The 15864-nt window shown below is 35.0% G+C and overlaps 1 protein-coding gene across 4 annotated transcripts in view; it reads left to right on the plus strand.

Annotated features, from left to right (window-relative positions):
- RYR2 (ryanodine receptor 2) overlaps window positions 1–15864 on the plus strand; it is a 434578-nt gene that overhangs the window by 306812 nt on the left and 111902 nt on the right. For all 4 annotated transcript variants that reach the window (XM_056344321.1, XM_056344323.1, XM_056344322.1 and 1 more), the window contains exons 50-56: window positions 2587–2727; window positions 3491–3654; window positions 5930–6008; window positions 6677–6766; window positions 7910–8047; window positions 10204–10281; window positions 13233–13308. In XM_056344321.1, the coding sequence (XP_056200296.1) occupies window positions 2587–2727; window positions 3491–3654; window positions 5930–6008; window positions 6677–6766; window positions 7910–8047; window positions 10204–10281; window positions 13233–13308 (766 nt within the window). The remainder of the gene's footprint in view (window positions 1–2586; window positions 2728–3490; window positions 3655–5929; window positions 6009–6676; window positions 6767–7909; window positions 8048–10203; window positions 10282–13232; window positions 13309–15864) is intronic.

The raw sequence follows: 15864 nt of genomic DNA on the forward strand, positions 1-15864 counted from the left end.
TAAAGATTCCTCAGATTTCATCAGCAGTACTAAGAAATGTACCATTTCCCACCTTACCTACTGCTGTTTTTCAGCAGTCCTTTTTAATCCTTTACGACCACAACTTTGAATTAGATATTTAATCTTTTCTTATTTAATATTTCTTTCTGCTTTTAAAGCCACGTGTCAGGATTAATTGCATTTTACATGTGATTTCTTTGCAAAAATACATCTCAGAAGTACACAGGCTTAAACTAGCCAGGTTATGGTCTCTGGCCTCAGATGAGGTATTTAAATCATTAGTCTCAAAGCCATGATCTGCTGCATGATCTTTTCCTGCCAAGGACTTCATAATTTGGTTGTTCCCCCGCAAGAAGTGCTCAATCAAACTAAAGATGCCAGAGCAGCCATTCTGCAGTGCCAATGTGTGAGAAAAGCAGTTGATAATTTAGTATACTGTCCTGAAGGGGACCTTTCAATGCATGATGACATTTTATGTGCTGCAAAAACCAAATAGTAACCTGGTGCTCCCTGCGTGGCTATGGTCCTTCAGTTCTTTTGGGGAAGAAAGAGGAAGCCCAGCTCTCTGAGGTCTGTTCATCTAGAACAGCAGTTTTTTTCATCCTGAGGGTCATGACTGCAGACTTTCCCATATTGCTGAACTGGACAGGGAGGAAATAATTAGATCCTTTTGGCGACTCAAGCTTTAGGAGAATGTAGATACAAATTGAACCATGGTATTAGCATGGGCAAATGGTTTTGTCCATTGACACCTAAACAGTAATAGGAGTTTCTGAGGAAAGTTAACTTTTCAAAGGTTTCACTGACAGTAAACTGATTTTCAGTGATTTAACAAGGGACTTCTACTTATATCTACTAAAGTATTTCTGATTTTAAAGTACTGTGCATATTCCTTATGGGCTTGTGCTAGCAAACAGGTTATAGTAGTCTAAAGAGACAGCTACAAGTTAATCGTGCATCTGAAAATGTAATTTTGATGGGAAGAGAGAAGGAAATGTTGAAGGCTAGATCAGAAGAGAGAGCTTTCTACTGTGAATACCTTTGCTGGTTTCTACAATTAAAAATTACCTGTTTAGGCAGCATGTGAAGTCAAATCTGTGATGATTTTCCTGTATAATTTGGTGTGAACATTCCGGAAAAGGGCTGCCTTGTTTTTATTTCCTCTTAAATCATAATCAGTACTTCATCAGGGACTTCTCTAAGAGTAAACCTGCCTTTACTCTTGGCTAGATTTAAAAACATATACATATATATATATATTAGCATTCACATGTTGTCCAAAAGCAAACCTGAAGTCTGGCCATTGTGCAATAGTATCTCTTTAGAAGACAACATTTTCAAATACATATCAGACTCTTAGAGTCCATATTTCTGAGACTCCTGTGTTTCTACATGAATAATAAAACATCTGTCTTTTTACATTATATACACATGTACGTTCTCTCCCTTTTATCTTTAATAATCCAAAATTTTAAATAGTAAATAATAGTAGACCATTTAAATCTGAAGATCTTTTTCTCTGATCCATGAAAAGTATAACAGAACTGCATAGTATTGAGGTTACATTTTTGGTTATCAAAATCCTCACTTCTAAACATCAAGACTTTTTTTTTTTTTAATACCTGTATTTCTGCACATTTATGTTATGACTGTCTGTGCTTTTCCTTCTTGGCATTTGTTCTGACTGGAAAAAAGGGAATTCTGTCAGCTCTTTAATGACTGTGACTTGTAATATTTTGCCAACATGCTTTGCAAAGTGATGTTGAAACAAATCTCTTTTTCGCTGAGGAACTGTTAAACTCTGAATTAAAATTCTGGCTAAATTTTTTAGAAAGATCATTATGTGTCTTAGGGAAATCTGCTCCTGAGTAGGACTAGTTTTTCATACCTCATTATTGCCAGAATTTTTTTGTTTGGGATTGCCTTTATTGACAGATGTACAACTAATTTTTCCTCTTGTCTGTGACTCAGGGACACAGAGGACACATTAAGTGCGAAATTTGTGATGTTTTAGTTTGGCAAATACCCAGCAGCAGGGCCTTGCACCATTTGAATTCCTGATAATCTGGAATCTTGTAACCACTGAAGAGGAAAGTATCCCTGAAATAAAAGCTCCTCTGCCAATTGTAATAGAGGGCAGTAGGGCAGACTGATAGCCGGTTTTACAACTCACAGAAGAGATAAGTCACATTGGGAGTTATCGTTGAATAGATCTCAGACACGTAAATAATAATTGGGAATTAGGTGAAATCGTGGTTCTACTATTTTGCCCACCATACAGCAGTGTTTGGAATAGCGGCACACAGATGGAAGTGATTTCTTGTCTTCAGCTGAGATGTCAGAGTTCTTGTGGTGCTGGGGAAAATTATTCTGTCACATGCTTTTTGCATATGCCACTAATGTTTAAAAGCAAGAACTGCTCATTCTGTGTGTATATCTACCAATAATTCAAAGAATAGATACACAACATGGGATCGCGATAAAGGTTAGACATTTTTCTGGCAGTGTCTGTGTAACGATTGAGTGCCAGAATGGAAGAACGTCAACAGTTGTATTTATTTGCTTTCAAAATATGTTCTGTTTTAGTTGCTGACAAATCATTTTGAAAGATGCTGGAAGTATTATTGTTTGCCAGGTGGTTGGGGTAACTTTGGTGCTGCCTCAGAAGAAGAGCTTCATTTATCCAGAAAGTTGTTCTGGGGTATTTTTGATGCTTTATCTCAAAAGGTAATTCATTTTAATATCCATCCACTACTGTAAAAGCCTTACTGTGTAACCTTTCTTCTTTAATCTGTCATTTTTACCCAGCTTTTATCAACATTTAAATCTTCCTGTTATAGCATCTGCTTTAACATAGGTATATCATTTTGTCTGCTCATTAAAATAGATATATATATATATAGCTATTGAAGTAATCTTGAGGTGTCTCTCTAAAGGTCAGCTACACTTCAGAGCTCTAAAACCAGATTCAAGTGTCTGCAGGTGACTGAAAGCTGCACTTTTCTATTTCACACAGTAGTCTCCCATAAACCAAGACCGTAGTCCTTTTCTTAGTAGTCGTAGTTCCATCACCCTCAAATCCATTCTATGTTGAACAGAAGTTTAATTATACACCTTGGTTGTATTGTTCATTCTGTGAGCAGTTTTAACCAACCTGCTTAAAATAACATGAGTTTTGTTTCAAGTCTAGGTGTTTAGAAATGCTGTGCATATTCCTTTGCTATGTTCTCTTCTTTATTTCGTCTGAAAAATGCCTGCTGTTGCTGCCAGTCTTCAGCAAGAGCAAGACTTGATCCTAGCTTTAGCTATAGTGTATAATATGCTTTGGACAGTCGCTTTCTCTTAATTTCAGAGCAAAAAATTCAGTTTTACACTGAGTAAGAAGGCCATTCTGTGGCTGCTCGGTTTGACGTATAGCTGTACCAGTTTTAGCAGTGAGGTGGGTACCTTCCATGCACTACTCACTTTCTCTCCCCTGTATATTCCACAGAAATATGAACAAGAACTGTTCAAACTGGCTTTGCCTTGTTTGAGCGCAGTTGCAGGGGCCTTACCTCCAGACTACATGGAATCAAATTATGTCAATATGATGGAAAAACAATCTTCAATGGATTCAGATGGGAATTTTAATCCTCAACCTGTTGATACATCAAAGTAAGGACTTATTTTGTTGGAACTAGTTTTTTTGAACACGAATGTGTAAAAGAGGGGGATTGGAGTCTGTTGGGTATGATGTAAACTTACAGCTTTTGTTCTTTTCTTCTAGATAGAATGGAGGCCTTTATGTTTTTAATTTTTATTTATGTATTAATTTTAAATCATATAAAGTGATAAATATCCAGTTACATAACTAATTTCTTGATCAGCCTAGAACATTTTTAATACATTTTCATCCTGAAGATGAAACTGTCAAGTTTCATTGTATGTCTGCTGCAAACCACCATGGTTTTAGAAGTAGGAAAAATAGACTAGTCTACATCATCCCTGTCATTAACATGTTCCAAGACACTAATGCCAGTGTATGTGAATGACAATGTACCTGCAGAGAATTATGATAATTGTATGTTCATAGGATCTCTTTCTACTATGAATAATGGGGAACTGGGCAGAAAGATCTTCGTTCTTTCTAGGCAGTCAGACTCTGGCAATGCTCTTTTAAGTACGTTAGCCAGACAAAACATATATCTGAATGGGATTTTTGTGCCCTGGTTTTTGACTACAACCACTACCTCATTCTCCTTTGTATAGAGTAGTCTTACTGCAGTGTGGTTATGCACTATATCTTGAAAAATGTCACTTCTAAGATGTGCTTCGACCGCCTTTGTGAGCTTTCTGTCTGTATTAACATTCAGAACACTGAATGCCACCAGTAGATTGATACCTTGATTACAGCATGCTTATACTTGTATGCGCATCAAAATACGGTAGTAAAAGCCGTAATCTAGACTGTAATATATAAATCACATCATTATTAAAATTCATTTTCTAAGATGTATTTAAGATATATGAAGACTTAACAAGATTTAGTAAGCATATTATACTGTCATTTAGCTAATCGAAGATGGCTTTATATGATGTAATTTCAGAGGAAAATTATATATAGCCAGAATATATTTGAAAAACTCAGAAAATGTCACTCAACATTACCTAAATCATCAGTCAGCTCATTGTCATAGGAGTCAACAATTCTGTGATGATTCAAGACAAAGAAGGCACTGTTTTTATCAATGTCACTTCCAACTAATCCTATATTGTTTTAACATGCAAATCCTGCATCGCATTGCTCACTAGTCCTAGACCTATTTATTTGAAGCTATAGATAAGACCTTAATGTACCTGTCAACTTACTGCGTTTCTCAAATTATTCAAAGTGTTATACCATTAGTAGAGTTCCCCTCAAAATGCGTGGTTCCAAACAATAAAAAAGCTGATGACCATTCTGGATGAATATTTTTTGACCTTTGTGTGTGGTTAGGCTCTTGCAAACTGTTACTCTGACATAATGTTTTACATTTTTGCTTTTTCCCCTACTCTGACTGAGATGAAAAACCAGACTCTGCTCTGCAGTAGATGGCACTGTAGCACTTTTGCTGCCAAAATTCTTAGTCTTAAGAGGAAAGGTTTTGCTATTTCATAAGTTATCAAGAAGCAATTATCCTCTTTCATTTGTAGGAATGCAGATGCAGAAAAAGACTGATATTTGATAAATCATTTTTGGAAGAGGATTCTGTCTGTAGTGCTTGTTTGACAGTTAAGGATAGCTGCTTTTCCTTTACTGCTTACACAACTGTAACTTCTGCATTGTCTTATATACCTGTTTAAGGGCTAGTGTATTTATTTGTGGGGTTTTTTTCTACTTTTAATAAGGATTTTAGTATTTTTGATATTCACTGGATTGTTGTAAAATAAAGCCTTTAGCATATAACTTTGGATTGTTGTAAGTTATGGTGCTTCAAGCATATAATAAAAATTATAGGAATATATAAAATAGATTACATGTTTCAAAAAGGACTGTTAGCACATTTAGTTTATAATGAACATGTGCAATAAGTTACCACTGTGTTTCAGAAACTATGGGTCACAGTTATATCTTTAATCTTAAGAAAATGGATGTTAGCAATAGAAATACGTGACAAAAAGCATGAGTGCTTGGTGTCATTATTGATTTTTCCTTGCGCATGTGTGTTGAAGAAGTAAAGTAGCTACAACAGCTGTGATTCTCATTCAGTGGCCATTACATACCTCAAGCTTTTTCTTGATTTAACTAGGGTTTGGAGCAAACTCTATGTGACGAAACAGAGCATAGTAGGATGCATTGAATTGATGTGTGCACTACTAATTGTTTATTTGAAAGTATTTTTCAAAACAAAAGCATTCACAGTTTAGCATGTATGTGTTATATAATGGCTATTTTTCTCTTCACTTTCAGCATTACAATCCCTGAAAAGCTAGAATATTTCATTAACAAATATGCAGAACACTCTCACGACAAATGGTCAATGGAAAAGGTAAAATCATATTCCTGTTAAAGCAAAACCAGATTTTTATTTGAATACATTTAATCTTTAAAATATTTTGCTCTGAACATTATTATTTTTCATAGTGCTGCACATCTGTATGTAGGTAAGAAATAAACTCCTTTCTTAAAGTGCATTTGGGGGAAGATTCTGTAAGTGCACATGAGTTTCAAAACAGTGTTTCATCATTTTGTTTGTTTTTGGTTTTTTGTTGACTTTTGATTAAATATACTTGCTAATTGTTTAAGGGTTTTCTTGACTTGAAATTTCAATTATTTCAATTGTTTAAGAAAAACACCTCTTAGGGTGTCTTACGATTTGTATTCCTTTATTCAATTTGTGTATCCAGTGTTAAAAATATAGTTCCTCAACTATAGCACCATATTTTGCTCTATATAAATATTTAGAAGAAAAATGTAATGAAATGTTAGCTCTGTGAAATTATTAATTTTAAGAAACATAGCATGCTACATAATTTCATTCTGTGTAGATAATATAAGTGTTGGTTAAGAAAACTGAGAATAATAATGGAAAGGAAATTTTAAGAGAACAGCTCTGCAGAAGCATAGCTCAGTTCCTTTGTACTAACAAAATAGTCATGTTCATATTTTTTTTTGCTTTTCCTCATTTTTTCCTTTTTTTATTATTACTGTTTTCAGTTTGCCAATGGATGGACATATGGTGAAACGTATTCTGAATCTGCAAAAGTGCAACCATTAATGAAACAATATAAGTTGCTATCTGAAAAGGTAAGGAATTTCATTCTTGATCCAAGGTGATTGACACATTGCTTCATTCACTATGAAAATATCACCTTGTGTTTACAGCACTTTTTAAAAATTTATTTAGAGTATGTCAGCTAACATGTGATTGTTGCCTTCCTGAAAATTTCAAAAAGAGATAGAAGGATTTTATTGTACAATAAATAGGCCACTCGAGCTATTTTTTCCCATGGCTGAATTGATATGGCATAATTTATGGTGAAACTGAAATGTCATATTGCCAGTATATTTTTACGGTGAGGTCATACAGGAATGCTCACTTGTGTAGTGAGGACTTGGGTTTAGGCTTTGCCTGGTCTCTAGCGGAGGGCCATGAAGATGGTTAGAAGGCTGGAGGGCTTGATCAATGAAACCAGGCTAAAGGAACTGGGTTTGTTCAGCTTAAAGAAGAGAAAGCTGACGGGAATATAATCTCAATTTCCCAGTACCTAAATGCTAGTTATGGAAAAGATGGATGTATTCTCTTCACAGAGATGCACAGTGACTGGACAAAAGGCAATGGGTGTATGTTGCTTTAGCAGAAATGCTTTCTGGAAATCGTTCTTTTCTTCACAACTTAAAACATTGGTATAGGTTCTCCAGAGAATTGGTGAAATCACCTGCACTGCAAATATTCAAGGCATGACATGGCAAGACCTAGATAACCTGATCTTGATAACCGTTGATAGCCCAATTAGGTTAGCTTCTCTGATCTCAACAGAAGGTTGAGTCAGATGATGTCCAGAGGTCCATTCCAACATAGACTATTTTTATGATTCTATTATTATGGCTTTTTTTGTTTTGTGTAGCAGGCAAAACACTGCATTAGTCCTGACAATTACTGTTCAATGTTTGAGTTCATATCTGAGCATGCTATTAATGCAATTATCCCTGTGATCATCAGCTTCCTGCAAGGTCAGAATTTTTCTGCCTGCCTCTGAAATGATAAATAAACTTCGATTAATATCTAATAAGATTTATTTGCTTCTTTGCAGTACCCCTGGGCTGTAAGGGCTGATTTCGGTACATTTCTTTGCACCTCAGTATAACCAAGCAAATACCCAATAGTTATTTTTTGCTCTGTACAGCTACATAAAACCCAAGGTAACTATTGCATCTGCATTCTTCTAGGAGAAAGAAATTTATCGATGGCCAATCAAAGAATCACTAAAAACTATGCTGGCATGGGGATGGCGAATTGAAAGAACACGGGAGGGAGATTCCATGGCACTGTATAATCGGACACGTCGCATATCTCAAACCAGTCAAGTGAGCCATTTTATTAAAACCTTATTTTAAAAATATTTTTTAATAAATTAAAAAATATGCAAAATATGCTCTACAATCTTTGATTTTACAAGCAGTGAAATAAACCTGTAGGATAAAAATATGTGAGAGTTTTTATTCTACAACTCTGAAGGTTTTTTTAGATTTCTAGTCACTGAGGCTGGAACTTTCCCTGTTCCAAAGTAGTACGTTAATAAACATTTTCAGAAAAATCTGAACAAAACCAAAAGGAATATATTTTTTCACTTGATTAAAAGTTAGTTATGTTATTTAGGGGAATTATTTACATCAGTAGGTGCTTACATGTTAGTAGTGAGTATTAATATGATTTGTCTACTATTTTTTTTAATTTGGTGGCTACAAATGCCTTTAAGTGTGTAAAGAAACAAATAAAGGTACATATATAAAATATTTTTATTTCTTTTTTTAAGGAAAATTAATACCAACATCAATGCATCATAAAGTTTATGTTTGTATACAGCCAAAATTCTGAAAATGTGTGTTTTGGGTTTTTTTTCTTTTGGAATCGCTTTCCTAAATCAAAATACTCTAAGGACAAAATGGAGAAATATTAGCACTATATTCTCTTCAAGTGCCGTATACTTTGCATTTAAACTGGAGAGGGGAGAAAATCTCTTTCTTTCCCATTCACCCAGATACACATGGAGCCAAACTAATGGGGTAAATAAAATGGAGGGGAAAACCTTTCCCTCTTCTCTCCACACAGCTCTGCACTATTTGCATGAGTGAGTGATGATAAGCCTGTGAAAAATGAGTTGAACCTGCCTCTCCATGCGCTGTAAACACTAGAAAATGAATATCAAGTGATTTGATTTAGCACTTACTTGGGCTAAACTACATGTTATAGTTTGTACACTATAATAGCCTTCCAAGTTTCCTGACTTTTGGGTGTTTGTAATACCATCCCCAAAGAATACATTGACAGAGATATTCATATATACTTTAAGCATAAGGAGCTCACTAGAATGAATAGCTTTACAGTTGAAATTCATATTATATCAACATATGAAAACAGCTTTTGTAGCTAAGTCACAGTCTTCCCCTACTATAATGAAATTAACTTTTCTAGAAGAGTTTGATGCCGAAATTATTTCTGTATTACTTACCCTGTGTTTAAATGTGTTGTGCTGTCATCACACACACCCCCCCCCCAGTATTTTCTGGTGTTCAGCTGAGAAATTTTGGTGTATATTTAATCAGGATCTCCATATTAATATAACAATGCTTGCACCATTTGCTTTAGAAAACAATACTTTATCAGTATTTATTTACTGGGTGCTGCTTCTATGTCCTTTGTGTTATTCTCTATTAAAAATACATGCCTTTTGAAAGGAGGCCTTTGGACAAGGGTACATGGTCATATACATGCTTAGGAAAATATTAGACATAGGATCAAGGTTCTGGACACTGTTCTTTCTGAAAGAAGTTGTACCTGTGGGGGACATGTATTTGGTACAGCAGAATCCATAGAGGAAAGCCCAGCAATGCCCCTTTTGTAGCCTTATTTCTTGCATCAGTGGCTTGCTAGCCAGGGAGTCTCCATCATTGTTTATTCCTTCTTCAAAACATCTGTGTCAATGTAATAAGCAAACCTGTGACAAATGTAAGCAGTAGCAAGAAAGAATGACAAAATGGTGATATTTTCTGAGTGGGGAGGAGAGACAGAAGGAAAAAAGATATGTATTTAGTAGAATTTATTCCTACATATAGAAATAGGGTTAAAAAGCCAAATTCAAAGTTTGATTTTTGCTTGAATTCACCTTAAACTGAATTGTCTGAGATTTCATCTGCTGAGAAAAAAATACACACACTATAGTACAGCCTGATCCACAATGACTTCAAATCTTGAAGAAGTTCAAGTGAAATTTGCATTTGAATAAGTGTGATTTGTATCATGGCTGTCTTGGGGAACAAAATATTTAGACCTTTGCCTAAATCGCACTTAAATTTACCACCCTTAATGTGTTTTCAGTTGGGTTGTATAGGCTCCTTTTGCTCTCTAGAGATAAAGTGACTTTTCCCTTAAGTTCTTTCCTTACTTTAACTGTCTTGTTAATGTTCATGTTTTCATATCGAATGCTTGTGTAACTCCACTGTTTTGCCCCTTTGTCATTCAGATCTCTGTAGATACAGCCCATGGTTACACTCCCCGAGCAATTGACATGAGCAATGTCACCCTCTCCAGAGATTTACATGTAAGTCAAAAACACTTAATATGCCTACCCTTTCTTTACAATTTAATTTTTTATCTTAAACAAATTTGGTGCCTAATGTTTCCTGTCGTTTGGGTCTTTATTTTGGGTTTGGGGTGTTTTTTTGGTCTTTTTTGTCATTACTCTTTGGTACTTTTTTAAAGAGGGTTGCTTTAGAAAACGAGGTTCGTGTTAAAAACCTGCAAGGCTCATTTTAGTCCTGGACTGTTTTTTCCCAGCTTTCTTTGCAAACATCTCTCATCTTGAAGAGAATCCTGTTTAGGAGAGCTTGCAGCATCAGCTTTTTTCTATTTATTATTCATTTCTCCACCATCTTCCCAAAAACATGTTATCATTGCTCTTTTTTTTTTTTTTTTTAAACTGAAGAAATAAGAATCAGGAACTATTGTTACAGTGAATATTATGAGAATACAGAATGAGGAATTTGGGGGTAGGATTTTGACAGATCTATAAGTAGGTTGTTGTTTGGAACAATACTTTTTAGTTGATAAAAAAATGATGTTTCTATCTTTAGAAAGTTAGGGTGTTTTTCATGGTGTTTGATGGAGTATAGCACTCGTTTTTATAGTCTACTAATTTACTGTGAATGTGTTTACAATATAATGTCAACATATGCTAGATAGTTTAAAGTTAATTAGCATAAGTGTTTGCAGCAGTCTAGTGATGGCAACATGGCATTCAAAACTGGCTACAGAAAACTCCTGGAACAGTGTTACATTTGCCCATGCTGAACTCTGTCATAGTGCAAGCAAACAAGTAGCAGCAGTAAAGCTAATTGTACAGTATATAATATACTGTGCTTCTGTTCAAATTCTCACACTGGATTTCCCCTCCTCGACTCCTATCTCGTAGTTTCCAGTTTTATGTTTCTAACTGTTGTAGGTCGCTGACTAGCTTTACAATAATAACCATATGCTGCCAATTAACTATCATATTTGAGTTAAAACATTCAGTAGATTGCTGATCATTCCAAAGTTAATAAAACTGATAACTGAATAACGCTACTTCTATCATTACACTCTTATGTTAAACTGATGGCACAGCTTCATTATAATGACGTCACTTAACTTTTGTATAGACTCAGTGTAGTTAAAAGTCTGTGCAGACTTTGTTTAATGGTCATGAAACAACTCTTGATGTGAACATCACCATAGTATTATGATGCAGTAAACCAAACCCAGAGAAAAGTAACCATCCTGTCACAAACCACAAAGGAAATGGCATTAGAACTTCTGTTACTCCCTTGATTACTCTTTTATGCTCTACCCTCTAACATTTGTCATTAATTTTATCTCCTTTGTAGCCTTCAGCTGTAAAGCAGAGCTGTTTAGCTTTATGATTCACTTCTCCTTAATTATGAAGAGAGGTTGTCTTTGAAACGGGCTTCAAAATCTGTTATTTGAAAGCTAAGCAAATTTAATCAAAATAAAATTTCAGGTGTTAATTGTCCTGATACTGTCATTCAGGAAATATCCAAACATGTTAGGTATTAATAAAATCTGAATTTTAAAAATGGCCTGTATGTACTTTTGAACTTGTTAATGATTAGTATCACTAAAGCTGTAGTTCAGGGTTGATTATTCAACCTTTTCCTAGATTTCTGGGGAAAATTAGTTGTTTTTGAACAAGTTGTTTGTTTTGTTTTTTTTTTTTTTTTAACTAGTACATAAGAATTGGTGCTATTTAAATGTTTACATCATCTTGTGCATATACTGTGCTAGCAGAGATCATAACTGTGTCTAAAACTCTTAAGTCTGGGAAATACTTCTCATTATGTCCTTAAGTGGTCACCTGGTTACATCCTGGCTCCATGAGTAGCTAGGTCTTCCTCTGAGATCATCTTCGTAGCACCCTGCTTTCCAAGCAAGGAAAACCCAGACTACACTACCTTCTTCAAAGGTCCTAATCTAGATTATCAAAACACCAGGACCGGAGCGTGCATGATAGAAGGCATCTACCATACAGGAGAGATATGTGTAATAATGTATCTACTGGATAAAGTTTTATGAAACGAATTGTTCAATAGACAACCAAGATATGGCTGAAATTTGTTACCTGACTTCATGAGTATTATCCCAAATAAAGAAGTGATATTCAGAAATAGTGGTTACTTAAAACCCTTATTGAAGGTGAGGAGAATATTTCTGTAGGTCCGTGAAAGAAGTGAAAAGTGAAATCTACAGAAAATTCCACCACTGTGTACATCTAGAGGGTATACCATCAGGAGGACAGGCGAGATGGGTTTGAAAATTTGTTTCATGTTGAAATAGTAGTTCCTACTAGTTAGAGACTGGAGAGCTTGTCTGTGTTTTGCTTAGTTTGGGATCTAGCTTCTAGTTTACCAGCCTGAAAGAGTTTGGTTTTTAGAAAGATTTGACTTAAACAGTGGAGGAGAATTTAATGCTGAACAAAAAACAGTGACTACTTATGTAGACTCCCTGGAAACATAGTTGTTGTTTTTAACAGTGTGCTTACACCTATGAGCATTCACCTCAAGCAGGCTGTTTCCATGGGGTTATAGTCAGTGTGCCACAGCCAGCAGGAACAATCTTGATTCAGTCCTCTGGCTTGCTGCTCTTTTTTTCCCCTTATCAGGGCCTTCAGGAGGTTCTTGCTGGCATTGTTTTGAGAGTCAAGTCCCCATCTGACACCCCAGTGCTCTATCCAGACTATACTCCTCTTTGTGGTTCCTCCTTTTGTGTATTAACAGTTTTCTCTTGAGCACCAGGTTCCTAATTCCTCTGCATATCCTACCCAAATTCTATATTGTAATTTTTCAATAGAATCTCTTGTTTTCAGTGAACCATTACAATGTAATTGAAGTATTGAACCTCCCAGAGAACACAACTGGTTATTTAATATCAACCAGAAAATTGTCCTTCTTGGGGGTTAACCATTACAATATGTATCACTAAGCTCTCTGTTTTCCTAAGGCTATGGCTGAGATGATGGCTGAAAACTACCATAACATATGGGCAAAGAAAAAGAAAATGGAGCTTGAAGCAAAAGGTAATATCAACTATAAGTACTGACAGTATTTAAGTTTTCTGTGATTAGCTCAAGTCATGTATTTGAGAAAAGAGACTGGGAGGAAGAAAGAAAAAGGAACAACAAATTTTAACTGACAAAGAACAAATAACAAAGTATCTATTCATAATTAAATGTTTTGTGATTTTTAGTGCCTGGAAGTTTTTTATAGTACTGAGTGTAACAGTTTCTGTTGAAGTAGTTTACCAGTTCAAATACATCAAAGGAAGAGAAGTGAAAGCTTGTAAATAAGTTTAAGCTTACATTACTACATTTTCCTTCTAGCATTAATCTTTCTGGCTATTGCCCGGTGGACTCTCATTTAATTTTAATTACTTCTTTTACTGCAGGTAGATCTAAAAGGATGTTTACTAAGAATTCCGTGTATCATGTATTGAATTGACAAGTGGATAAACCTAGAGCAGATTCTTGAGTCCACGTAAAAATTGCATGTGCTCCATGATCTTACCAAAATAACAATTTTTTCATGTGAAACTTACTGGTTTTCCTCTGTGTTAAACTAATTTATTTCTGTTAAAGCGAAATATTTTTTTTTCTGCAGATAACCTTATATTTGCACATGGAGGAAACAATATTTGGAGAAGGAGCAAGTTCTCATTTGTAAATGACTGAAACTAGGGTTTTGCCTTATCTGAAGGTGTTGAGTCTAACTGTATGCACCAAACTTGGCCTTTAACAGTTTTTAAATTTTATGTTTGGGTTTTTTATTAGTTGTAAACTTTTAGCAAAGTTGCAATAGTTAAGGTTTTATGAGAAAGTAAAATTCCACCTGGAAGTGCCTTTGATAAATCACCATGAATTTCCATGCCTTTAATTATATTTCCCCTTAATACAGCTTTTAATATTTATAGCCTTTTTTAAAAAGAGCTTTCTTCAGGATAAGTAGCCACAGGATGGGCTAAATCTGGGAAATTGTAGGCTATGGGAAGACTTGTTATTTAAATGGATCTACTATATTTGACAGCTTTGGAAGCAGATGTTTGCCTCTGAGCAGCACTTCAGTGGGAACGCTGTATGGTACTTGTAGTGTGCGAAGGAGCATAGTACCAGCGAAGGCTAGAGGCAGCTATGGCGAGCGAAGGAGAGGTTCTCATGGACAGTTTCTTCATGTGAAAAGCAGATGTTTTTGTCAGCTGAGTAAAACCTGGCACTCGAGTGTGGGGTTTTTTTCTCCGCTATATACATATATATATGGCAGTCTCAAACTACTTTTTTTTATATATATATCTCTATACATGTGTGAAGAACAGAACATTAATGCAGACTTCAGATACTAAGCCACCTGAAGGTTGCAAGTGTCACTGCCCTTCATTGAACACTTTGTGTGTATTAATTGTAATTGAAACATCTATTATAGTCTTAATGACTTCCTTAGGTAGGACATACATGCTTACTATCCTTATATGAGTTTTTGCATGTCTGTCTGCAGCTGTGATAAGGTGGAGTTAGATCACATTTGTGACCCAATGAAAAACCCAAATCATCCAATTTTAAAGGCTGTACTTCCTAAAAAAATGCAAACCAACCAACCAAACAAAAAACCCATCAAACTTGCCCACTAGATTACTATATTGCGTGTATCTAAACAGATTCAGGCAGGAAAATTTTAGAATATGTGGCTTATAAAATCACCTAAGGATATGTGTCCAGTATTTTCTAGACGGAATTTGTTCCTTTTTTAAGAATATTATTACTAGAGACTTGCTGTAGTATTTTTTCTGATATAGGTGTTATCATTACCCATACAATTTCCTGGGGTTTTGTAGCAGTTATAATGGGAATATATTGTGTTCCACTATACAGTGGTGATTGTAGAAGGTGAAATCCTAAGAATGTTGCTTTTTTGCAGATATTTATCTTAATAATAGCAGCTTTATTTTCCTGCCAAATTAACTATATACGTTCAGAGAGGTATCGATACATCAGCTATTTGTAAGCAATACAAATGCTGTTTATTCTGTTTACCTCTCTGTTTTGGCAACATCCTTTTGATCAGATTGGACAGTTGTCTGAACCACATTTGAATAATGAACTCTATTTTCCTGTCTTTAATTTATTACTATAAAGTAGAACTGTATCACTTTCATAGATTTTTTAGATATGTGTATATCTTGCTAAACTGCATGAACCATTTTTGCTGTCACCAGAATGTTAAAAGCAGGACTCTGTATGTGTTGATATCTTTGTTTATGTTTTGGTTTTTTTAAAATATAACTTTGTGGGGTTTATTGAAATATTTTCAGTTTCATTAAGTGAAGTTGTAATTATAATACACATTCATAAGATAAGCACTTTTTTCTTCTCTAAGACTTTTTTGCAGTAGGTTCAACCTGGTGCTTGCAGCAACTGATTGTTAGAAATGTGTTTGCAGCCATGTCTGAAGCTTCTATCTGAATATTTTTTAGGTTTGTGTAAAGAAACAGAAATTGCATTGTTATTTCAGACCAGATTTTGCTGTAATGTGCTATGTATTATTATGACAGTGCTTTTACATACTGGTACTTACCATGTCAACAG

Source organism: Falco biarmicus, chromosome 6, assembly GCF_023638135.1.
Source record: "Falco biarmicus isolate bFalBia1 chromosome 6, bFalBia1.pri, whole genome shotgun sequence".
Lineage (NCBI taxonomy): Eukaryota > Metazoa > Chordata > Aves > Falconiformes > Falconidae > Falco > Falco biarmicus.